This window comes from Salvia miltiorrhiza, chromosome 2 (assembly GCF_028751815.1).
Source record: "Salvia miltiorrhiza cultivar Shanhuang (shh) chromosome 2, IMPLAD_Smil_shh, whole genome shotgun sequence".
NCBI classification, from domain to species: Eukaryota; Viridiplantae; Streptophyta; class Magnoliopsida; order Lamiales; family Lamiaceae; genus Salvia; species Salvia miltiorrhiza.
In genome coordinates this window covers 62428189-62453989 of record NC_080388.1, presented here as the reverse complement: position 1 = coordinate 62453989, position 25801 = coordinate 62428189, and the positions used below count along the sequence as shown (strand labels likewise).

At 37.9% G+C, this 25801-nt stretch overlaps 5 protein-coding genes across 5 annotated transcripts; 4 read left to right on the top strand and 1 right to left on the bottom strand.

Annotated features, from left to right (window-relative positions):
* Nucleotides 1-45: 45 nt before the first annotated feature.
* LOC131009856 (uncharacterized) lies at nt 46-3246 on the bottom strand. Its single transcript, XM_057937260.1, has 5 exons — nt 2386-3246; nt 1042-2304; nt 863-970; nt 584-787; nt 46-501 (listed from the first exon to the last, which is right to left on the bottom strand). Exons 1-5 carry the CDS (start codon nt 2968-2970, stop codon nt 46-48), a joined length of 2616 nt encoding a protein of 871 aa, XP_057793243.1. The 5' UTR covers nt 2971-3246.
* Nucleotides 3247-7152: 3906 nt separating this feature from the next.
* On the top strand, nt 7153-9238 carry LOC131010947 (uncharacterized oxidoreductase At4g09670-like). Its single transcript, XM_057938654.1, has 2 exons — nt 7153-7727; nt 8548-9238. Exons 1-2 carry the CDS (start codon nt 7266-7268, stop codon nt 9136-9138), a joined length of 1053 nt encoding a protein of 350 aa, XP_057794637.1. The 5' UTR covers nt 7153-7265; the 3' UTR covers nt 9139-9238.
* A 5076-nt stretch (nt 9239-14314) lies between these two features.
* On the top strand, nt 14315-15112 carry LOC131009854 (uncharacterized oxidoreductase At4g09670-like). The gene is made up of 2 exons (XM_057937259.1): nt 14315-14322; nt 14572-15112. Exons 1-2 carry the CDS (start codon nt 14315-14317, stop codon nt 14984-14986), a joined length of 423 nt encoding a protein of 140 aa, XP_057793242.1. The 3' UTR covers nt 14987-15112.
* A 432-nt stretch (nt 15113-15544) lies between these two features.
* Nucleotides 15545-15886, top strand: LOC131010946 (uncharacterized oxidoreductase At4g09670-like). The gene has a single exon (XM_057938653.1). It carries the CDS (start codon nt 15545-15547, stop codon nt 15884-15886), a length of 342 nt encoding a protein of 113 aa, XP_057794636.1.
* A 7601-nt stretch (nt 15887-23487) lies between these two features.
* LOC131009853 (cytochrome P450 78A7-like) lies at nt 23488-25534 on the top strand. Its single transcript, XM_057937258.1, has 2 exons — nt 23488-24486; nt 24861-25534. Exons 1-2 carry the CDS (start codon nt 23488-23490, stop codon nt 25479-25481), a joined length of 1620 nt encoding a protein of 539 aa, XP_057793241.1. The 3' UTR covers nt 25482-25534.
* The last annotated feature ends 267 nt before the right edge of the window (nt 25535-25801 follow it).

Below are 25801 nucleotides of genomic sequence, written 5' to 3'. Positions count from 1 at the left end.
TGAATAACCAAATAGAAGCACACATTAATGTAACAATATACAAAACTATGCAAAACCAAGTCTAGTGATACGGGCTTTCCTAGTTTCACACAGCGAAAATATAGATCTAGCAATCTTGGCTCTGTATGCCGCCACGTTGTGGTTACCCCACTCAATGGATGGAGAGCCAGATATCAGTCGTTCTGCATACATGCAGACGAAAGGCCCGCAGCTGACAGAGTCCTGCTGGTGAAACTGAACCTCCGCTGGAGCAAACACCGCTGTCATAAGTGGGTACTTCTCCTTTACCACTGTCGAATCAATGGATGTGTCGTCTAGCCACCTCGCCAACTGAAGGACAATTGGCAACAATCTCAGTAGAGGCAGTAGTTCACCAACTCGACCATCCTGCTGTCGAGGTGATAGCTTGTGGAATACTGGGTCATAGACCTCGCAAACCAATTCTCCTAACCGGATCCGACATAGGACAAAATGGTGGTCAATTATGACTGGCATGAGAACCTATGACAAACCACAATGAATTGATAAGAAACAACATATAAAGCACAAATGACTAATGACAAATAATTGTTTAACTGATTACCTGTGTGGCATCCATCCATCCTATATGACCAGGAGGAAGTTCATGGCCCTTAACGGCTTTTCCACGTATTTGGCAGAGCCAGTCTATCCGGGGCTGCCAACCATCAGCTACTGCTCCATGCGTCAATATATGATACTCCTCTGGAGTAAACTCACTTCTTGCCCACTTCTCCAATAGAGCGTCCCACTCGCCCTGGAGGTATATCTACAGATCAATAGAGGTAATTAATAATTTATATTCGCACCAATGAAAACATACAAATAATGAAAGTTTACTTACAAACCAATCCGTATCTAATATGATTGTGTTATTCATATCTACGTCATCCAGTAAATCTGCTGAAGCTCGAAGTCTATTTCTCAAGCTTAAGAAATACAAGTCAATATCCTGCAACAAAGTTAAAATTAATAAGTTAGTAGAAAGTAATTTAACAATGTTAAAATCAATAGATTATTTACCCCAGTTGTGAATTGCTGGTTGACATTATCCACCCGCGCGAAGTCGTCGTACTCCCGCAAACCACCACTTGCCTTGACATAAATCTCACTACCCCTACCCTCTCGACACCTAGCCATCCACTTCTCATAATGGTCACTGCAGACTTGTGTCACTGGACGTGGCATTTGGCTATTAACCCAAGGCGATCGCTGATAGTTAGACGGACGCCTCACCCTCTCACTGCGACGCGGGGGCTCTGCTGGCGGCTGCTCTGCTGGCGGCTGCTCTAGGTGCTGCAGCAGCAGTACCTGTGGCTGCTCTGCCTGTGGCTCAGGCTCCTCCGTCTGAGCCTGTCCTGTCGAACTGGACTGTCCCCACTCATGTGGTGCAATAGAAGTGAGCGGCTCAGCAAAGAATATCGGGGTCTCTGTTCTATACTGCGGCTTCAGGAATGGGGAAGACCAATGAGGGTAGACCTGGGTCGACCAGTCAAAAGTCTGCTCCGCCGGTGTGTAGTCGCCCTGAACAGACTGATTCATGGCCCGCCACTGCTCGTCGTAATCCTGGGTCTCTGGATGGCGTGGTTCCTCACCGCGGGGGTCGTTGTCGCAGGAACGTGAAACGCTTGGCCCTGAAGCGTCGGGCCCTGAAGCACTGGGTGGAGGAGACCGTCGCTGTGGAGGAGACCGTGGCTGTGGAGGATCAGGGGACCGTCGCTGGTCATCATCATCAGGGGAGTCGGGCACTCGGAAATGTTTGCTCTTCTTGCACCTATCCTTTTTACCCTTGCTCTTCAGTTTCTCCACGAATTTGCCGAAGGCCTTCTTAATCTCCTGACGGATCGTCTTCTTCACCCACTTACGATCCACCTCACCCTCGCTGGGACTGGATACAGTCCGAGATCCGCTCGACGATGAAGAAGTATGCGGCGCTGGGCGCTTGCCCGGATCTACTGAATGACGAGCCGGCTCATGGCGTCGAGCATCCCTCACAGGGCGCGAGCCCGGATCTACTGAATGACGAGCCGGCTCGTGCTGTCGAGCATCCCTCACAGGGCCCCGGACACTGTGACTGCGAGTCGTACGAGGCTGTCTAGGTACATCCTCCTCGTCCCCGCGCTCCTCCACAACACGGGCTCCGGTGCCCTGTGGAAATTGGACACCCCGAGCTAATGGGTTGTCGGGGGGCCTGAAGCTCACCGAGAGTTCGCCCGGTGTCAGCGCTGATATGAAGTAGTGACTCGACAGATCGTCAGCATCGGGGTCCAGGGGCATGACACCACCCTAGAAAGCAACAAAGATAATATATTAGAACATAAGTAAAACCAGTAACGGTGTGGAGGATAATCTTAAATAACTGATTACCTGTCCCTCGAATAGATCGCGCAGACCGTGAAGCTTCGGCTTACCCCTGAAAGTCCATCTCAAACACCGAGGGTGCGCTGTCGGATCACCGCTAGATGCTGCGACCATGTGTCCGAAGCCCGGGACGCGCTCCAATGCCCAGACATATAAAGCCCACGAAGGACCGTAGAAGTGATACTTCTCGCCCTTTCCTGTCTCTCTCGTATAATGGCATAACATCTTATACGAATACGCGCCCCAAGGGAATCTATCAAATGCAGCCAGATCATCCACCAACACCCAAAGCCACGGCTGTACCCGCGCATCCAACCCAAGAACAAGGGTGTGAGCCACACACACGAGGACAGCACGAAGGTACAGGCTCCCATCCTCATCATCCACTCGACGATCCAAATCGCACACGCGTTTGATGAGCGACTGTATGGTCATGCTTCGCGCACCGCAGAATCGTCGGTATGCCTCCACGCGACTGCAGTCGTGCTGTAATGTCGCATCGAACCTCGATCCCCCGAAATTGAGCCCAGTCACTAATGCGTAGTCCGCAGGAGAAAATCTGACTCGTGCTCCGCACAGAAAGAAGCACATCTCATTTTCTTCTGACACAATCTGCCTCGATACAATCTGGTGTAATGCTTTATTGCTCTTCGCGCCGGGCCTCCAATCAGTGAAATGCCCAAAACATGATGCTCTAAATCTTCCCAATAAATCTGAATTGCACTGTTCGCCGACCACATTTAAAGTTTCAACCAGCTCCGGAAAATGTGAATCCCTATAGTAGGTGCTGATAGCAACCTCCGTCTGGTCTATAGTGTCGCGACGAAGATATGGGACATTCGCCTATTCATTTACAAAATGAATACCATATTAAATTCAGTAAAAAAATTAAAAAATAATACAAATAATATAATTAAATAACTACAATTTAATCAATACCAACCAATTAAATTAAACTGCAATTTAATACTAAATTCAGTAAAATTCAGTAATATTAAACTGCAATTAAATTCCGCAAAATATTAAAATTCAATAATTCAGTAAAATACTAAAATTCGAGAAAAATAGTCAAATTCAGTAAAATATTAAAATAGTAATTCAGTAAATTCAGTAATATTAAACTGCAATTAAATTCAGTAAAATTCAGCAATTTAATATTAAATTCAGTAAAATTAGTAATTCAGCAATTTAATATTAAATTCAGTAAAAATTCAGTAAAATATTAAACTGCAATTAATACCAAGCAATTTAATTAAATTCAGTAAAATATTAAAAAACGGCAATTTAATTAATACCAAAAAATAACAGTTTCATTAATTAATAATTCAACAATTATAATTAAATTAACTTCAGTAAAATAGTAATAAATAACGTAAACATACAGATACATGGAAAAAAGTATTTTATACCTAAATAACAACTATCCGGCCGGCGAAGTGTCCGGTAAAATGAATCCGGCCGGGTACATTTCAGATTGAAACTGTCCCGGCCGGACTCATTATTCCGGGCATAGTGCCGGCCGGGTAGTTGTTCTATCGGCATAAAATACTTTAATTTATCAAATCGCACAAAGCCCACATACACAATGCAATTATAATTACTTAAACAAATATTTCAGATTGAAACAAATTGAGTAATACCCAGCAAAACGGACGAAAATAATACTCCCTCCGTCCGCCAAGATTATGGCAATTTGCTTGGGCACGAGATTTAATAAAATTGGTGATGATTTTGATGTAGTGAAGAAATGGTCCCACCACTTTATGAGATGAGTGGTTGAGATTGAATTTTGAGTGGTTTTTTTATAAATAAAGAGGGTTAGTAAGGATAAAATATTAAAGAGGGTGGTGGGACCATTGCCATAAAAGGAAAGTGACATAATCTTGGCGGACGCCCAATATAGTAATTGTGACATAATCTTGGCGGACAGAGGGAGTAATTACTTAACCAAATATAATTAAATTAAATTCAGTAAATTACTAACTGATTAATATAAACATACAACTAATTAAAATGGAATAATTTATGCTAAAACACGATCGGTCCGGCTGGTGAAGTGGCCGGATAAATCGATCCGGCCGTATGTTTCATTTAAATAATGTTCTCGGCCGGATCGATTTATCCGGCCACTTCACCGGCCGGACCGATCGTGTTTTAGCATACATTATTCTATTCAATTTCATGAAAATTAAAAATAAATACCTGTGAAGAAGATGCCATGGATGAGTCCGAGTGTGCTTCAATCTTTTGAACTCTCTGTGCTTCAATCTTTTGAACTCTCTCTCTCGGTGGGTAAAAGTGAAGAAGCCGATAGAGGTGTGTGGTGGAGTAAAAAACCCTAGTATTTTAAAGTAAGTAGGTAAAAGTGAAGAAGCCGATTGTATCGGCTTTATGTCTATCAAAAGGGAATCAAATTTTGAAGAAAGATATTTTTACCTTTATGTATCGGTAACATGCATGATTTTTTTGGGTAACAAGCATGCATTTATTTGGGACGGATATTGAGTATATTTTAAATTTAAAGATATCAATTGATTTACACGATATATATAGTGTTATATAGTACTATATATCAACATTCAAGAATAACACAATATATATATATAAATATATATATATATATACAAATAATTTCAAAGAATATATGTATTGAAATTAATATATTAAAGGGAAAAAAATAAAAAATTTAAGATAGATACGCATGGATATATATTATTAGCGTCTTGATTTTTTTTTTTTATGAAATTGAATAAAATAGAATATTTTATGCCTAAATATCATCGATCCGGCCGGTAATTGTCAAGGAACAATGTATCCGGCCGGGTCATTTGTAAATTGAAATGTACCCGGTCGGATACATTTCTCTGGCCATTTTACCGGCCGGATCGATGATATATCGACATAAAAGTTTGTATTCTATCTATTTGTATCTTTATATTAATTTTTACTATTTTGCTGAATTTAATTTAATATATTGTTTAAGTGTTAATTAGTGTCCGGTCGATATATTTACAATTTAAAGATATGAACACTATATATATATATACAGTGACTTACAAAATCATTGCATGCACAGATTGAAATCATTTCGGTCATTATTGTAAAGAAATGCATTGAAACTCAAAAATGTGTAAGATTGTGTAAGAGAACCGAAATCATTACATTTGATGTTGACCCACTTAAGGGTTAATTAGTAATTTAGGGCATGGGTAGCTTTGCATGATAAGGGAGGGCATTTTTCAAAATATGAATAAGGAATGGGGCACTTTTGCCTATTAACACCATTATCTTTGCGTAGTGATATGAAAATCTTTCCTAACATTTTCTCATATTTTCATCTCTAGTAATTGAAAGCATATGATAAAAAATAAGAAAGAGATATTACTACTTCCTCCGTCCTATTATAAATGTTCCACTTTTCATAATGGGATGTCTCATTACATATGTTTCATTTTATTTTTGGCAATATATTATCTCTTTATATTTAATATTTAAATAATTTGTACCAACCCACTTTATCTACATTCTATATATTTATTAATCTCCGTATTCAAAAGTAATGGGGCATTTGTAATGAGACAGATAGAGTTTTTTTTTATCCATTATTTTTCAATAAATTTTTTACGATGAAAGTCAAAACACCCTTAATAGATAAAAGGTCGAAACACAACTTCCCAACACCTTGTGAGAGGAAACCAAATTGATTTGTACGTCCAACTGGAAAGAAAAAAATTGATTTGTACGTTACATTAAGAAAGAAGTAAAATTAACAATTACTACCAAGAAAATAGAAATCCCCTATATGTATATCAGTATATGCATACTAGTCAACAATACAAGTCGAAATCCCATTTCAATATAGAAACAAAACAATAATACAATTTGAATTCAAACAATTCCAGCAGCCTTTTCTCTTCACCAATCAAACAACTACCGTTCTAGTATAATTTATATTTCCCCATCCCGATAACTAAGATGTGAAAAATGTGGATGATTGTTGATACCACTGAGTTTTAATAAACCTAAGGCGAATGAGCGTGTTTAGTAAAAGAAGAGATCTAATAAAAAAAATGCACATTACTGATGTACACTGTTACAAGGGAGTACTCCCTCCGTCCCGACTTTTTGTATCCACTTTTAGTTGTATTTACAACTAAAAGTGGATACAAAAAGCCGGGACGGAGGGAGTAATATATTAGAAATGTACTCTTTCCGTGCACTAAAGATATGCCACAATTTCATTTTTCGTCCGTCCATAAAAAATATGCCACATCTATTTTTAGTAGTAGAATCCACACAACTCCACTCACATTTAAAGTGGGACCCTTACTCCACTACCAACTTTACTCACATTTTCATGCCGAAAGTGAAGTGGCATATCTTTGGTGGACGGAGGGAGTAACTTTTATTAATTACACTTGAACTTTCATTTCACAAAAGTGAAATTATATATATATATATACACCCTAATTTGGATGGAATAAATCTTAGATAATAATTGTAAACTTAAAGTAAAGTATACAAAATTAAAATTGAAATAAAAAAATTATGAAAGAAGAAAATAAAAAAATAAAAATAAAAACATAAAATGAAACACTAAATACATTCACTGAATATCACGTGACTGGACTAGGGTGGAAATCAAATTTGAGCACCTCTTTTGTTGACTCAAAAAATACAAATTCACATAAATTTGCCTACGTGAGTTGTGACATTCACAAGAACATCAAGTTAGCAAATTTGATATTTTTCTATTGACCAATAAAAGACATCACCAAACTGCAATTCATATTTAAGTGCCAAAACACTTTCCCAAAAAACTCATAAATCTCAAATTCGCACTCCAATCATTTCCCCTCCTCAAGAAAAGTCAAACAAGCAAAAACATGGCTTCGGCGCCTATCAAATTCGGGATCCTCGGCTGCGCGAAGATAGCCCGCAAGCTCTCCCGCGCCATCGTTCTCTCCGGGAACGCCGCGATTGCCGCGATCGGCAGCCGATCGCTGGAGAAGGCCGTCGGCTTCGCGCGGGAGAACGGCTTCCCGGAGTCGGCGAGGGCCTACGGCTCGTACGCCGCCGTATTGGACGATCCGGACGTGGACGCAGTGTACATACCGCTGCCGACGAGCCTGCACGTGCAATGGGCCGTGCTGGCGGCCCGAAAAGGGAAGCACGTGTTGCTAGAGAAGCCCGTGGCGCTCAGCGTCAGCGAGCTCGACGTGATACTTGGGGAGTGCGAATCCAGTGGGGTGCAGTTCATGGACACTACCATGTGGATGCACCACCCTAGGACCCACCAGATGAAGGACTTCCTCTCCGATTCTACCACCTTCGGTCAACTCAAATCAGTAACTTTATTTATTTCTTTTTGCGTGAAATTAAGTATTTACCGCTGCGACTTTGACTATATTCTAGATAAAAACGGTTAGAGCATTTAATCATAATTTTGAATTTGAAGATAATGTTTTTGTAGTGCTTCTACTTCTAGCAACGGATTAATTATGCAACCATTTCTAGTGTTTCTAGATTTTGTAGAGGTTTTCTTGGTTGTATTAGTAGCTCTAATATTAGAATAAATAATAGTTTAAAAGTGGCCAATTTTGATTGAGTTGGGAAATTACTTTTCAATGTTTCGTGATTTAGAGGAACTTCTCATAATTTCAACCTACTTATTGAAATTTCAAAACTGTAAGTAGTGCACTAGAATTCGTATCAAATTAAATAGGAACTGAACTATATTTAAGATAACTAATGTATTAGTCCCTCCGTCCCACCGAACTTGAGTCGTATTCCTTTTCGGGCTGTCCCGCTGAGCTTGACAAAAATTAGACAATTTAAAGCACTAATTTATAAAATTAATTGCACCCTTTATTTTTTCTTAATCACTCTTTTATTACCTTCTCTCTCCTTCTTTATCACTTTTATACTACACACTTAAAACACTAATCTACAATTCCTTAATTCCCGTGTCCAAAAGAAATGATTCTAGCTCGGCGGGACGGAGGGAGTATATCTTATGCACGAAAAAGTTTGGGACGACATTATTGTGTTTATTAAAATGGTAGAAAACGTTTCCATTATTTTTATAAGTCTCGACACATGAAATCTTCTTATCTTCTTACTGCCACATTTCATACACAAACATTATTACTATTATTTTTGTGATAGGTGGAGAGTAACTTCAGCTTTCCGGCAGACAAGGCTTTCTTAGAAAATGACATTCGCGTGAAGCCGGATCTCGATGCCTTAGGCGTTCTCGGTGATGCAGGATGGTACTGCATCCGATCGATTCTGTGGGCCGCGGATTACGACCTACCGAAATCCGCCGTCGCTTTGCCCGACGCCGTTCTGAACGACGCTGGCGTCGTCTTGTCCTGCAGTGCCGAACTGCAGTGGCAAGACGGCAGGGCGGGGAGCTTCCGCTGCTCGTTCCTGGCCGACTTGAACATGGACGTCACAATACTTGGAACCAACGGTACTCTGTCCGTTCACGACTATGTAGGCCCGTTCCAGGAGAACAGGGCCACTTTCTCCACTCACGTGAAATCGGGATCGGTGTTAGAGCACACCGTTACGACGGAGCTCCCGCAAGAGGCTCTTATGGTGAGGGAGTTTTCTAGGTTGGTTGCGAGCATCAAATTTGGGGCAGCCAAACCGGAGAAAAAATGGCCAACTCTTAGTAGGAAGACACAAGCTGTAGTAGATGCGGTGAAGATGTCTATTGATAGGGGTTACAAAATTGTTGATGTTACGTATTAGACTATTTTTATGTTTGTTATTGCGTTATATTCGGATTTGTAATATTTTATGCTATATTATGACTTGCGTACGTATGAATAAAGTCACAAATTGCTTTGAATCTTTGATGGATGACTGGTAAAATCACAAATTAATTATTACATTTTCAAATGTCACTAATTTTAATGACATGCATGAATAAAAGCTATTAAGCCTTATGTCAATACCTAATGAAAACTTTTGTTGTAGTGTAACTTTCATTATAGTTTGTCGGTCATAATCAAGTCTTTGAACTTTTTGTTTATTGCAATTTATGCATACAATATTGATCAAAGTAGATAAATTTAAAGTCAATGTGACTGTCGAAAAAAATAATACGAATAGAATAACTGACTGGCCACCTCAAAAAATATCATTACGTACAATCCTTGCAATTTTTCCACATATACGACTCATCGATGTGTAATTTTTTTTCCGACCAGAAAAAATAAAGATGGAATATTGGACTAACTGGTTGGTCACCTCAAAAAGTATCATTGTAATTTTTGCAAATTTTCCACATATACGACTTGTTTGTTTGAATTTTTATTTTATTTTATTTTTTTTATCTACAGTCATGTGAGCTTCAAATTGAATGAAAATACACCAAGAATATCGCTCACGTCCAAATACTTTCAATTCCAAAAATGTCAACCAGTCACATTTTCAACGTTTTTCTTTTCATTTTTGTCCAAAAATAAATACCCGCAAATTGTTATCCATAAGGACCATAACTATTGGATGCAAATTGATTGACGCCGCAAATAATTATACGTGAAAGAAGAGCTAGAAATGGATGCATTGGGAAGCACGAGATTTCATTCATTGATAATAACTTGAAGATACAATGCAACAGTAGCTACAATATTATATATATCTGCTCTACTACCAACCCTAAAAGAGTAAAGCAACAAAAGTAACTTTCAAGTGTAACAAATCCAATTACATTTCAGCATCTGTCACAACTAGGAAGGATCTAGAATTCCTTTATCTTGCACATGCTCTCTATCATGAGCTGGCATTTCTTCATCCTTTAATTGAGTTGTCATGCCACGTTGGACATCAGGCAGGGGAGATATTCTAACATGCCCCCTCAATTCGAGCGAGCCAGAGGGAACAACATGAAGCTTGTTGCGAAGGCGAGTGAAGAATTGGACACTTAAAGGTTTGGTGAAAATATCAGCTGTCTGATCGAACGAAGGAACATGAAAAACACGAAGAGAGTGAGCAGCAATCTTGTCGCGAACGAAGTGAATGTCAAGCTCAATATGTTTTGTGCGGGCATGTAGAATAGGATTAGTAGCCATGGAGATGGTGCTGGTGTTGTCCACCCAAATAGTGGGAATGTGAGAAACAGCAACTGAGAGTTCTTGAAAAAGGGAAGTAAACCAAGTAATTTCAGCAGCAGCATTAGCAAGGCTACGGTACTCAGCCTCAGTACTAGAACGGGAAAAATATGTTGCTTTTTAGCTGCCCAAGAAACGAGATTACCACCAAAGAAAACACACATACCGGAGGTGGAACGACGATCATCAATATCAGAAGCCCAATCTAAATCAGAGAAGGCAATAAGCTGGGAATGAGGAGAAGAGAAGGCAGTAAGCTGGGAATGAGGAGAACGAATGAGGTGAATCCCATGATCTAGTGTACCAGCAACATAACGAAGGATACGTTTGACAGCTTTCCAGTGACTATCAAGAGGATTAGCCATGAACTGACTAACTTTGTTAACCGAAAAAGAGAGATCTGGCCTGGTAATGGTAAGATATTGAAGACCACCAACAATGCTCCTGTATTCTCTAGGATTTTGAAGAGGACTGCCAGTGTACTTAGATAAAGAAAGAGAAGAGACCATGGGTGTAGGGCAAGGTTTGGCATGAAGCATGTTCACTTTAGACAATATAGAAGAAGCATACTGTTGCTGATGGAGATGCAGACCCTGTGAAGTGTGATTAATCTCAATACCAAGAAAATGGTGTACAAGACCAAGATTCTTAAGAGAGAAAGCCTGTCCCAAGCGATCAATAATGGAGTTAACCACAGAAGATGAACTGCCAGTAACCAGAATATCATCCACATAGACAAGGAGATGAACAGTAGCTGTAGAAGTTCTCTTAAAAAACAAAGAAGTGTCAGCTTTGGACTGTTGAAAACCCATTCCAAGTAACACAGACCTGAAGGTTAAAAACCAAGAACGAGAGGCTTGCTTTAGGCCATAAATAGCTTTATTTAACTTGCAAACCAAAGGTGTAGGGCCAGAGACTTCAAAGCCAGGAGGCTGAATCATGTAAATAGTTTCTTCAAGTGTACCATGAAGAAAAGCATTGTCAACATCAAGATGAGTAACACCCCAATTCTGTTGAATAGCCAAAGAAAGAATGGTTCGAATAGTGGTAGGTTTAACCACTGGACTGAAAGTTTCAGTGAAATCAAACCCCGGTTCTTGAGTGAAACCTTGAGCAACCAAACACGCTTTATAGCGAGCAATACTTCCATCTGCATGCCGTTTGATTTTGAAAACCCATTTACAACCGATGTGTTTCTTACCAGAAGGCTGTGGAGTTAAAGTCCAAGTGTGATTCTTGAATAAGGCTTGCAATTCTTTGACCATAGCAGCTCTCCAAACTGAACTGGAAAGAGCTTCTTGCACAGTAGTGGGCTCAACAGAGAGAAAATGATCAGTATTATCTGTAGACATGAAAACCTTGGGTTTAATAATGCCTGCCTTACCTCGTGTAGTCATACGATGAGTATTTTGAGGAGCTGCAGCTGTAACAGGATGATTAATATTGCTATTGCTCACAGGAGATAAAGAAGAAGATGAAGAGCTTGTGGGAGATATAGGATGAGGTGGAGATGAGACATGATGAACATGAGACATTAGTGGAGTAGGAAGTAAAGGAGAGAGATCATTGGTAACAGGAGAAGTAGGTGGTGGAGTAGAAGAAGAAGAAGAGGACATAGGAGATGAGAGAGGAGAAGAAAATTGTGGTGGGGTAGAATTGATCTGCCAATAACCAGGAGGGTGGGATGGGAGGGAAGATGAATCAGTATCTGAACTTTGTGTGGTAGAAGATGAGTGAGGAAAAACAGATTCATCAAACATGATATCTCTAGTGACAAGAACTTTGCCAGAGGGCAAAAGTACTTTATACCCTTTATGATGAATGCTGTATCCTAAAAATACACCATTTGCAGATCTAGGTTGTAACTTATGCTTATTGTAAGGCCTAACTAAAGGATAGCACAAGCAACCGAAGGTCCTAAGAGTAGAGTAGTCTGGCTTTTGATGAAAAAGATGTTCAAGAGGTGACTTGAGATGTATTACTTTAGTGGGCAGTCTATTAATTAGATAGACTGAAGTGGTAAAAGCATCATCCCAGTGTCTCATAGGTAAGCCTGATTTAAAGAGCAAAGAAAGTCCCATCTCTACAATGTGCCATGTTTTCTTTCAGCCAACCCATTTTGTTGAGGAGTATATGGACAAGATACTCTGTGAGAAATCCCTTGAGAAGAAAAGAATGATGTAAGGGCTCTATACTCCCCACCCCAAACATCTAAACTAAGAGGTGAAACAGACTAAGTAAAAGCAACTTGAGGCTGTAAAACAGCAGAAGCCACTACGGGCTGTTGATTGAAATTCAAAGAACACACCATTGTCTTTAGCAAACAGAGACACACTCAAAAGATTTTTAGTGATGTGAGGGACATGAAGAAGATTATTTAAATGAAAAGGTTTTGAACAAGAAGAGGCATAGAGAATGCCTTTACCTATGTGAGCAATATCAATACCTTTGACCATTTCCCATTTGTAGCTGAGAGCTCCCTTGATACTCAGTGGCTGAATTGAGGTTAGACAGATCATGAGAGATGTGATTAGTAGCCCCTGAGTCCAAATACCAAGCATTATCTCTAGGATAATCAGCATTAGTGCAAGAAAAACCACCATAGTTTTGAGTTTGAGAGATATTTGGAAGGTGAGCCATGTTTGCTTTGGGATTGAACTGAGAATTCTGACCAGGAGGAGGATAGTGATTCTGTGAAGGTTGTTGTTGTTGATATTGACTCTGTTGTCATGGCACAAAAGATTGATCAAACCTATACCAACATCGATCTGCAGTATGTCCTGGTATGAAGCAGACTTGGCAAATAGGTTTGTTACCAGGATTTCTTCCTCTACCTCTGCCTCCAATAAAACCTCCTCGACCAGAACCCCCTCTGTAGTTGCCTCTGCCCCCTCCTCTATTTCCATTGTAACCACCTCTTCCTCTAGTGTTTTGTCCACCAAAGTTGTTATTACTTTGGGATCCAGACTGAGCAGCATAATGGAGAGATGGTTGGGAGCCATCTGAGTTGAGCGAGGGAGCTTTAGTGGATTCCAACCTGTGTTCAAAACTCAGCAGCAAAGATTGTACATCCATAACAGACCATGAATCCATTTTTGCACTCACAATAACCATAACAGAATCATACTCACTTCCTAAACCATTCAAGATATACATAATTTGATCTTCATCACAGACATGGTGGCCAACCGAATTTAACAAGTCACAGCATGTTTTAACTTTGGATAAATAATCAGTCATGCTTAGATTTTCTTTCTTGAGAGTTTGAAGCTGCAATTTATATTGCATTACCTTTGCTCTTGACTGATTTGAGAAATTTGTCTCGAGTGCTTGCCATATAGACATAGATGTAGAGAGCCCAACAACTAGTATCATCACACTTTCTGTCAAAGAGGATTGGATCCATGCTGAGAGTATCTGATCCTGCCTCTCCCAGAGAACATAGTCTGGATTCACAGATCTAACACCCTTTTCTGCGATCCACATGGCTGGTGGCTTGATAGCTCCAGTAATATATCCTTCAAGGCCATATCCTTTGACAGTAGCGAGAATCTGCTGTTTCCATATGAGATAATTTGTATCTTTGAGTTTTGTGGGAGTAGGTATACTTTGAAGGTAAATAATTGCAGTGTTGGAAAAAGATCCACCAGGGGTGGATTCATCAAATGATTCAGCCATAAGAAAAAAAAAATAGCAGCGTGATATCGAGAGACAGGTATGGACTACCTGCTTTGATACCATGAAAGAAGAGCTAGAAATGGATGCATTGGGAAGCACGAGATTTCATTCATTGATAATAACTTGAAGATACAATGCAACAGTAGCTACAATATTATATATATCTGCTCTACTACCAACCCTAAAAGAGTAAAGCAACAAAAGTAACTTTCAAGTGTAACAAACCCAATTACATTTCAGCATCTGTCACAACTAGGAAGGATCTAGAATTCCTTTATCTTGCACATGCTCTCTATCATAAGCTGGCATTTCTTCATCCTTTAGTTGAGTTGTCATGCCACGTTGGACATCAGGCAGGGGAGATATTCTAACAATACGACTAAAGAAAAAGAAAAAAAAAAGACTTTATCATAGCGCGCAAGATGTCGCGCGCCATCCTCCTCTCCGGCAACTCCACAATCGTCGCCGTAGGCAGCCGCTCCGCCGCTAAGGCCGCCGCGTTCGCCGATGAAAACGGCTTCCCCGCCGCCGCCAGGGCGTACGGGTCGTACGACGCCGTGCTGGACGACGCTGATGTGGACGCCGTGTACATACCGCTGCCGACGAGCCTGCACCGCCACTGGGCCGTGGCGGCGGCGTGGAAGGGGAAGCACGTGCTGCTGGAGAAGCCGGTGGCGTTGTGCACCGCCGAGCTGGATGAGATCCTGGCGACGTGTGAGTCCAGTGGGGTGCAGTACATGGACGCTACCATGTGGATGCACCACCCCCGCACGGCGAAGATGGAGGCGTTTCTCACTAGTAACTAGTTTCATTGAAAGACCCGCTAATTAATTATTTTTTGAGGTTCCTAATTAAATTAAATGGTGTAACGTGTTGTCTTAATGCTCTCCATTGTCTCATTTTGGAACCAACAACAAAACTCAAGTGGTTTTGATATACTAATAACTTCAAATTGCAATATCTAGAAATAATCATGGGAATTTGAATGCTCATCTCATTTTTCGTTTGGTAAATTTCAGTATGTAGTGAAGATCTTGACTCACAAAGTCGTTTAATTATATCTTTGTATGAATGAGGAATAGATACATAGCATTTCCTCATACAATTGTGGTGGTGAAAATTTCCTGAAAAATAACATTCGCGTGAAGCCGGATCTTGATGCCCTAGGCGCCCTAGGGGATTCCCGCTAGTACTGCATCCGAGCGTGTCTTTGGGCGGCCAACTACCACCTCCCAAAGACCGCCACTGCTTTCAGAGAGGCGGAGTTGAACGAGGCGGGGGTCATCCTTTCTTGTGGGGCATCCCTACTCTTCCCAGATGGTGAAGTCGCCACCTTTTATTGCTCATTCTTGACCAATTTGAGCATGGAGATAAGCGTTGTTGGTGTCAATGGATCCTTTCGTCTCCACGACTTTGTCATACCTTTTCAAGAGAACGTTGGAGCCTTCTATGTTAATGCCAACACCAAATTCGCCCCTCTATCCATAGGGATCGAGCCCGAGCCAACAAAGCGTGTTTCTCGGGCCGACCTACCCCAGGAGGCCCTAATGGTGAAGGAGTTTGGCTCCTTGGTGACCAAGATTAGAGACCATGGATTGGAGTGGGAGAAGAAGTGGCCTATTATAAGTAGGAAGACTCAGCTTGTCGTCGACGCCGTTAAGGCGTCCATCTACAAGGGCTACGTGGCTATTGAGGTTGTGGAGTAGTTTGTGTTGCGCCCAAAAATAACACATTTGTAACAAGAATGCGAAAAAGGCGTTGAAACATTGAACTTTGTATTGCTTTAGCGTAAGACTTTGAAAGTAATTAAGTTGATAATGATCGTAGATGATTTTGCACTAGGTTTTACATGTATTTATTGATGAATAACTATGAATACTAGTAGGAAAATGACTCATATTCGAGTTCTAATCGAGCTATGACTCTTTGTACTAATTATCTTCATATCTTCGTATTATTCTTGACTTCAAATTAGGGTTGAACAGGCATATGGGACTCCTCGAGATAAGGTCGCTTCCGTGGATTTAGGCTTGTTCTGTTGAGAGTAGCATGGATCAAGGCTTGACAGGACTAAGCATGCATGATTAGTATACATAATCATGCATGATTAGAGTAGCATGCATAATTAGTACTCTCTCCGTCCGCCAAAAGTAGACCATTTTTACTATATTGGGCGTCCGCAAAGAGTATACCACTTTTCTTTTATGGAAATGGTCTCACCATCCACTTTAATCTTATATCCTTACAAACACTCTTTATTTACAATAAAACCCACCCCAAATTCAATCTCAAGCACACATCTCATAAAGTGGTGGGACTCTTTCTCCACTATATCAAAATCATCACTAATTTTATTAAATTCCGTGCCCAACCAAAGTAGTCTACTTTTGACGGACGGAGGGAGTATAATTTAAGGAGGTTGGTAAATTTTTTACCGCCAAATTTTCTCTCTCCCATTTTCTCTAAATTTAACCAATTTCTCGCACTTCTAACCAACTGTCCGTCACTCACTCTTTCTCTCTCTCTCTCTCTCTCTCTCTCTCTCTCTCTCTCTCTTTTTCCTTTTTCTTTTACTTTGCAAGTTTTCAATTTTTGTTTTCTTTTCTTTATTTTTTTTTACATTTAGAATTTTTGTTTTTCCTAAAATTTACATTTAAATTAATTAAAATTTAATACGCATATCAAATCAAATATCATGACATGAGCTTTAATTTAATTTATAATAGTATATAAAAAAACTATAAACTAAAAAGAAGATATTCAAATTAATTTTTTTAAAATTAATCTCTTTCTCTCTCTTATTTTATAAATGAAGTTAGTTTTCATCTTTTTTGTTATTTGCATAAAATATTTTATGAAATCATGAAAATTATGTACATTTTATTATGCAAGACTGCAATTATTTTTATTACTCTTTTATTTCAAGTTTTTATTTTATTTTTTCACTATATTCATGTTTTAAACTTGCATGAGTTTTTCATAATTTCTTTTTGCGATATACTTATAGATTTTTTTTTTGTTATTAGTGTAGAGAGATAAGGACCATAGTGCATTTAATTATTTTCATATGTTTTGTCGTATGTTTGGATTGCTTCAATAGATTATTTCGTATTGGTTATATATAAAAATATGAAATTTAATGTTATACAATTGAGTTTTACATGAGTTTTAATTATAATATATTTTTTTTAAAATCCAACTTGGTGCAGGAGTTTATATTGGTTTATTTTAGAATTCTTTAATCTAATAGAAAAAGGATAAATTCATAGATTTGTAATTTATTTTTCCTGTAAAAAAAGGTAGAATTGAACATATGATTTATATTTATTTAATTTAACAATAATTTTTTGGTAATTATATATTTTTAAATGCATTAACTTTATAAATTCAACACAGTATTCTCACATTCTTACGAAAAACATAATTTTCACAATAACCAATCCATATATAAACTAGGCATCTGAATAAATTTTCATATAATATTTGAATCCCCTGCTTTATGAAGAATGTGTATTAAAATATTTTTCATAAAATTTAAGGATATTTTTATTTAAAATTTACCAACCTTCTTAAATTTTTTAATCTGAATACCTCTTAATTTCGATGTCCATCGTGCATCGCACGAATGGACGTATACTAGTTATTTTTATTTTTCATTTTTCAGTAAAGATACCGATCAAGTCCATTTAGATGTTAGTGCTGAAGTTGAAGCCCAGTAAGAATGGCAAAACATATAACTTGAGGAAAAAGTATAATGGCCCATTAACTATATAATCAATAGTTTCGTGACGACGTTGCCCTCAAAATATATTTATTTATAAAGTTTAAATCAACACGCTCACGCCTAAATTCAGGATTTCGAGAAAATTACATCTATTTACTAAATAGGTAAACACTAGTATCATTTTAAATTATACTGATTTGATAAAAAATCCCGAATTATAAAAAATATTCCCCCATAAATATGCATGATTAATCAAAGCACGAGTTTTAATAAAAAATCAATAATAGAGAAATATATAGTCTCACATTTAGAGTATTATTAAATTGATTGTGGTGGATATTTAGTGTAAATTATAAAGGTAAAATTGTGAAAATTATGCGTGATATCGTGTCCAAAAATAAAGCGTGCATAAATTTGAGGGACGTACCAAAAAGAAAAAATATGCATAAATATAGGAAATGGAGAGAATATTTATTTAAAGGGAAATATCATATTAAACCTTAAACTATACCCGTTTTATTACTGAGACAGCTACCAACTATACTCGATCGTTTTTATATTGCTGTCAAGACAATCATACTTTGTTTATATTTAAAAGAAAAAGAAAAGGATTATCATATCCATATCAATAATAAATTTTCACAAATACTACGAGACCATTTTACTTAGCAAAATTTATAAGCTAGTTAAGATCCGGCTTCAAATCTATACTGACACAAAATGCGTAAACCACGCTTTAAAAATTAGTCATATCTAATTATAAAGATGTTGGTGTGATTCAGACCTGAAATCTTTGCCTTAAAAATATCTGAGTGTACAAGTTCGACTCCAACTCGAGCTTTTATCTTGTTGATCAAGCTCGGTTCATCAATCAATCGAGCTCGAGTTCGGTTCGGATGATACTTGATAATGTCGAATTCGAGCTTGAGGCCGAGTTCGGCTCATTCGTTATTCGTATACATGATGTTCGAACTCGAACTCGTTAAAAATTTAGGAAAAACTTTTTAATTAATATGTTACTCGAGGTTGAGCTCGATTCGTTTAATGCTCGTGCACTAATTCGATTGAAAGTTCGTGGACATGTTCACGAATAATCGAATCCGAACATGTTTGTGAGCTCAACGAGTCGAGTACTGTCAAGCTCGAGCTTGTCTCGATAAAATTATCGAACTCGAAATCAGGTTCGAGATCGGCTCGTTTACTATCGAATTAAGTTCCAAACGAACTTTTTTCGAATCGAATTTCGAATAATTTACGAGTAGCTATGTTCATTTATAACCCTACGCACAAAAACCACCCCTCCCCCAATAATTTTTTACTTGCATAAGCACTACTTTATCTCGAGCTAAATATCTAACACCAAAAAGTAGCAGTGAAGCTGAAGGCTATTTTTTCTAGGGTTAATCGCCCATTCATGTGCAAAAGGACCTTTAAACTTCGAGGACCCTTTTTAGTTGTAACATTTAAGTAAGTGATCTAGGTGAGCGCGCTTAGCAAAATTGTCAACGACTATATGCCTAAATAAATCTTAAAAATCCCAAGAAAACAAACATTCAATATTTTGATCTTAAATAATTGAGTTGGCAGAGAAGTTTTCAATTGGATGTGGCTTAAATAATCGTGTGCACGAATAGAACCATAAAGGAAGTTATCCACACGTTCACATTTATATTTTAATATGAAAGTTCTTTTTTTTTTCGACAATCAAGAAAAATTTATGATCGTGGCTGGTTCATGTATAATACTCCCTCTGTCCGCCAAAAGTAGACCACTTTGATTGGGCATGAGATTTAATAAAATTGATGATGAATTTGATGTAGTGGAGAAAAGGTTCCACCACTTTATGAAATGTGTGGTTGAGATTGAATTTGGAGTGAGTTTTTTTGTAAATAAAGAGTGTTTGTAAGGAAAAAAGATTAAAGTGGGTGGTGAGACCATTTCCATAAGAGGAAAATGGTCTACTCTTTGCGGACACCCAATATAGTAAAAGTGGTATACTTTTGGTGGACGGAGGGAGGGAGTATTATATATTGTACATCATTCAATAGTATCAGAACTCTACAAACCACATGAAATAACCGGCCAATAGGACTTAGAATTAATGAATAAGTACTATTTATTTGTATTATTTTTCTTTGATTGTTGCAGCTTAATTAGCATTTGATACGGTTTAATCAGGATATATAGAGTGATTGATTAAACTTTCAAAGTTGTGAAAATTCACTTGTATTTAGTCTCATGATTTCCACGCAGAAATTGCTAATTGGTGATTGGTGGAGAATTAGAAATTGTTTAGATATATCTTGGAATTGACAATGTATTAGGGTATAGTAGACTTGAGATTCGTGCATTGCACTTGTTATTTTTTGCTTTCAATTTGTAGAAATTGATCTTTGCGCTCTTATTATAAAGGTTAATTTGGATGCAAGTTGTAGTCTTAATTTTGTGTTTAGATTGAAATGTAAAATCACTTGGAGAGATGGAGTATTATGCTCAAATGGTTTCAACTTTTCGAATTGGGAATTATCAACAGTTTCGAATTGTAAACTTTCAAAATCGTAATTGTTGATATTTTAGCATAAGCGGTACAACTTACTGTACCATGTACGGTACAACTTTGTTAAGTTGGTATTTTCATTTTCTATCTTATTTTATTAATGTACACGTGTCATGACGCCGACATAATTCTCGTTAAATATTGACGATATTATATTTGTTATCAATGAATCGTTAAATTTAACGATTACATATTTCTGTCGTAAGTGAATAATACAACTAAGCATAACACGACGTCTATTTTCATCATAGTATTGATTTTTTTTTGTAGTGTCACATATAGAATTAGATACTATTTTTCTCTCTATATATGGCTATATCACAATTTCACAATCTGTTTTCATCCCACAAATACAGGATTTATATAAATTCTCTAGCAACGTGTGAAAGAATTTAATTATCCTCATGACTTATTTGAATTAAATTAATTACAGTGACAAGAGCAGCGTTTCATACGCTACTTTAGATCAAGGATGGAGAGGGTCTTTTTCTATTAATATTATTTCACTGTATTATCTAATATTTCGAATCATTAATATATTATTAATTCAATAATTATTTTGTCCTTCTTCTTTTATTCTAAATAATACACCAAAAAATAATTGAGACAAAAAAGGCTACCTAGAATTCTTACTTTATTGCTTCTCCACCTCCTTCGGTATGAAATATTATTACACATATGTGCGTGCCAAATGATAGATTGATTAATGTTTAAGGTTAAATATCTTGGGTTTAAGTTTACAAATTTTATTTTTTTTATATAATTAATTATTAATTTATAAAAAAACATTATTTTACCTTAATTTATGATGCTTTTTTAGTTCGTGTGAGATTGCCTCGATATATCTCTATTGGATCTAGGACATATAAACTTTATTGGGTCTTGAATTTCTCAATTATAGGGATGTCAACTTTATAGTCCTTTTTTTGAACTTATAATATCTTACAAGAAAGCTCCCAAAATGAACTTCTATCTACCCGAGGTGAGTGATGCGTTTCAGATAATTAAATTTCATTCTTATATACTCTATTCCGCCTACTTAATTAATTAGTCTTTTATTATTCTTTAGAATATCTTAATACTCCATATAGTTTACTTTGTTATATAATTAGAACTTTATTAAAACATTCTTTTACTAAGCTTACTCATTATTTGTGAAATTGATGTGTAGAATATTAAACAAGGACAAAATTGAACAAATGCATATAAATTATATTTTCTAAAGAAAATTAAATATATTCTCTTAATCTATGTGAAAAATAAAAATATTACTAATTTCACAGTATTGAGGGGTAATAATTTACAAAGTAATTACTCTAGAAAGGGAAGAGATCCGGTGTCCCACAATCTCATGTGTGTCACTATGTCCCATGCTTATATTTATTATTTTAAAAATATTTTTTATAAAAAAAAAATTATTATAATACTAGGAATTATATTTAATTTTTATTTCAAAATATTAAATTTTTTAGAAAGTATATACCATGACTTTGAATTTATCAACCTGTTATTAGCTAATAAAAATGAAATTAAATGATAAAAAATAATTATATACCCTAAATTGATGGAATAAACCCTAGTTTATAATCACAAAATTAAACTAAAACATATAATGGATATGTACATTATTGCAATATATGAAGAAATCATGTGATGTAGGATTTTTATTAATTTTGAAGAATTTGTGGGGAAAAAAAAAGATATTATATATTATGGATATTGCAAGGAAATGATTGAGGATATGAACATTTGTATGTTTTTTTCCCAAGATATCTAAAAGTGTACATTTGTTCTGTTTTCGAAAGGGAATTCAATTAAATTAATGAAGAAGAATGAAAAATGAGAATGGGTTGCCCCGCCATCATGGAGCTCGACGTCGGCTTCATTTTTATCGCCGCCGCCATAACTATCGCGCCGTTGTGGTTTCTCACAATGATACCCGCTTCAAATGCCCCCTTATCCGCCCTTATCACTCTGCGCTCAAGTTGAGTCTTTTTGTTGGACTAAGAACTTTACTAGATTGCTTAGGGATATTGTGACTGATTTATTATGAATGAAAGCTCGTATTTTCTCTCTCAAAAAAAAAGAATGATAAATGCTTAGCAAAGTTCTTCCACCCAACTTTCATAATCCCATAGATTTGATGTTATATACCGCCTACTTTATGTACATGTGCGCATAGTAAAGTTAATACAACTCTAAAAGTTGTATAGAATCATAAGATAAAGTGTTCAAATCAATAACATGAATTAATGCAATTGATCAGTTGAAGTACTCTGGGTGTAATTAAGCATCTTAAACTAATAAATCAAAATCGCATGCCTATTTTTATAGTATTTTATTTTCTTATTCTTATATTTACATTTCTTAAGAAACTGAGATCGAACTGGCCTTGGGTATAATTGGTTGTATTGTATAATCGGGTTGCACATTGATTCGCACTCTGACCCGAACCTGCATTCTGATTCAAACCATATAAATGACACTATTTAATTATACAAATGACACTGTTTTTAATTGATACTATTCAGTTATACAAATGACATTGCATATAAATGACAATATTCGGTTATACAAATGACACTGCTTGTAATTGACACTATTCGATTATACAAATGCCACTATAATATTATAAAATGCCATAGTGTCATTTATACGCAATGTCATTTGTACGGTTTGGATTATTTGTATAATCGAATAATGTCATTTATACGGTTTGGATTAGAATGTAGGTTCGGATCAAAATGCGAATTATGGTGCAATCCAATTGTAATGTAGAATCGGTTGTACCCGACTAAAACCAATATGGAATGTGATCTAACACCTACTTGACCAAGTCACGAAGACCCTTCATTTCTTATTTTCTTTTTATTATTTTTTTTCCTATTTTCTCCCAACAAATGGTGCTCTCTTTTCAAGAATCCCCGCCTATTTAAACACACCATTGTTCATTTGTTCAAACATCACTTTCGCTCGTCTCACTAAAAGTCTCTCTCTCTCTCTCTCTCTCACACACACACAGAGTGATGGGATTGCCAAATACTTTTGAGGACGCACACTTATTGTTTTTTTCCCTGCCCGCAATTCTTGAAATCAAGAAAATTTGTGACATCAATATGGTGCTATTTTATGTTTTTGTTGGTTTTCTGATTTGTGGGGTCATCAGCTGGGCCTTATCATCCGGTGGGCCCGCATGGAAAAATGGGCGCTACAAAATGGGCCGCATTCCCATACCCGGGCCCAACGGGCTTCCCATTTTCGGCAGCTTATTCAGCTTGAGCCGCGGCTTGGCTCATCGCAAGCTAGCATGCATGGCCTCGAGCCACGCCGCTAAGCGGCTCATGGCTTTCAGCTTGGGCTCGACTCCCGTCGTAGTAACCGCTGACACGTGCATCGCACGTGAGATCTTGACCAGCCCGCACTTTGCCAACCGCCCGATCAAGGAGTCGGCTAGGCAGCTCATGTTCAGCCGAGCCATCGGCTTCGCCCCCGATGGGACCCACTGGCGGATGCTGAGGAACATCGCCTCTACTCACCTCTTTGCGCCGAAGCGCATATTAGCCCATGGGGGGGCTCGTGGACTAGAGTGTTCAGTGATGTTGAGTGCTGTAGCAAACGAGCAGACCCTCAAGGGGTACGTCCAACTCAGGAAGCACTTGCAAGCCATGTCCCTGAACACGATAATGGAGATCGTGTTCGGGAAAAGGTACAACATTACGGAGCACGACGATGAAGCCCTAGAGCTAAATGAGCTAGTGGGACAAGGATTTGAGCTTTTGGGATCTTTCAATTGGTCCGATCATCTCCCGTGGCTCAAATATTTCTACGACCCGTTTCGTGTTCAAAAACGGTGCGCGATTTTGGTGCCCCGAGTCAAGAAACTCGTCAAGAAAATTATTGAGGAACATCGCGATAGAGATGACAGTACTGATAAGTCACGTGACGATTATGACTTCGTCGACCTCTTGCTCTCTCTGTATGGCCAAGAGAAACTTGACGAAGATGATATGGTGGCTGTCTTGTGGGTTAGTACTCTCTCTCTATTTTGACAGTTTATCTGCTTCCCATTTTCGTGGAACGCATTTCATATTCTTTGTTGGTCCACTAAAATTGCATATGCATGCATGCATGAAGTCACCACGTATACTGTTTCTTTTTTTCCCTTAAAATTTCTCTTTAACTTAATTTCTCTTGTTGTTTAAAGTATTATTTGAAAATTATCTTTTAAGTGTTAAGTATTTCCAATTATTTTGATTTTTCGATTCTCATGATGATTGTTTAATTATAAGAGTTTATACTCGATTACTCTGTAGTTACATTCTATTTTAATAATAACTATGATTAAATTAATATCTTAGAGGATGATAATTTGTTTTGCATGCCCTTTAATTTGTAATAGGAAATGATATTCCGAGGCACCGACACAACATCCCTTCTAATAGAATGGATTATGGCAGAATTAATCCTAAACCCTAAAATCCAAGCAAATCTCCACAACGAACTCCAAACCCTAGTGCCAAACGACGCCTTCTTCACGGATTACGACATTGCCAGGTCACCCTACCTGGAGGCGGTGGTAAAGGAGGCGCTCCGGCACCACCCGCCGGGGCCCCTCCTATCGTGGGCCCGCCTCTCGACGGCCGACGTGTGCCTCAACAATGGCATGGTGATACCGGCCGACACGACTGCGATGGTGAACATGTGGGCCATAACCCATGATCCGATGATCTGGAGCGACCCCTTCGAGTTTAGGCCGGAGAGGTTTCTTCCGTCGGCCGGTGGCACCGTCATCGACGTGAGGGGTGGTGATCTGAGGCTGGCGCCGTTTGGGGCAGGCCGTCGGGTCTGCCCCGGCCGGAAATTAGGGTTGGCCAGCGTGTGTTTGTGTGTGGCTGAGTTGGTGAAGAAGTTTGAATGGGTTGAGGACAAGTGTAGGCCGGTTGATTTGGGTGAGGAGTTGAAGCTTTCTTGTGAGATGAAGAAGCCTCTCTCGGCTATTGCCATTCCAAGGGTTAATTGATGATTTATTTGGTGTCTTGGGTTTCTTTCTATGTATAATTAAGTAATATATAGAGAGAGAGATGTGCGTGTGTATTAAGTTATAATTAATGCACACGATATATATATATATATATATATATATATATATATATATATATATATATATATATAGTGTGACTAAAAATAAAGGTATGGAACTCTTATGTTTTCAAAATAAAATGTTCCTATCTATATATATAGGTCTAGGTCTTGATATGTCACTAGTCCTATGATCACTCCTATCTATGTTTTTGTGTCATGGAAGTTTGTGGAGGTTTGAAATATATTGTATTGTCATAT

Bases quoted from the DNA above. Each gene is read 5' to 3' on its own strand.
- LOC131010947 (XM_057938654.1), top strand. From the start codon at position 7,266: ATGGCTTCGGCGCCTATCAAATTCGGGATCCTCGGCTGCGCGAAGATA. The intron at 7,728-8,547 runs GTAACTTTATTT...TTTTTGTGATAG, and splicing joins CCTTCGGTCAACTCAAATCA to GTGGAGAGTAACTTCAGCTT.
- LOC131009853 (XM_057937258.1), top strand. From the start codon at position 23,488: ATGGGATTGCCAAATACTTTTGAGGACGCACACTTATTGTTTTTTTCC. The intron at 24,487-24,860 runs GTTAGTACTCTC...AATTTGTAATAG, and splicing joins ATATGGTGGCTGTCTTGTGG to GAAATGATATTCCGAGGCAC.
- LOC131009856 (XM_057937260.1), bottom strand. From the start codon at position 2,970: ATGTGCTTCTTTCTGTGCGGAGCACGAGTCAGATTTTCTCCTGCGGAC. The intron at 788-862 runs GTAAGTAAACTT...ATTGATCTGTAG, and splicing joins TATTAGATACGGATTGGTTT to ATATACCTCCAGGGCGAGTG. The intron at 502-583 runs GTAATCAGTTAA...GGTTTGTCATAG, and splicing joins GATGGATGGATGCCACACAG to GTTCTCATGCCAGTCATAAT.
- LOC131010946 (XM_057938653.1), top strand. From the start codon at position 15,545: ATGGAGATAAGCGTTGTTGGTGTCAATGGATCCTTTCGTCTCCACGAC.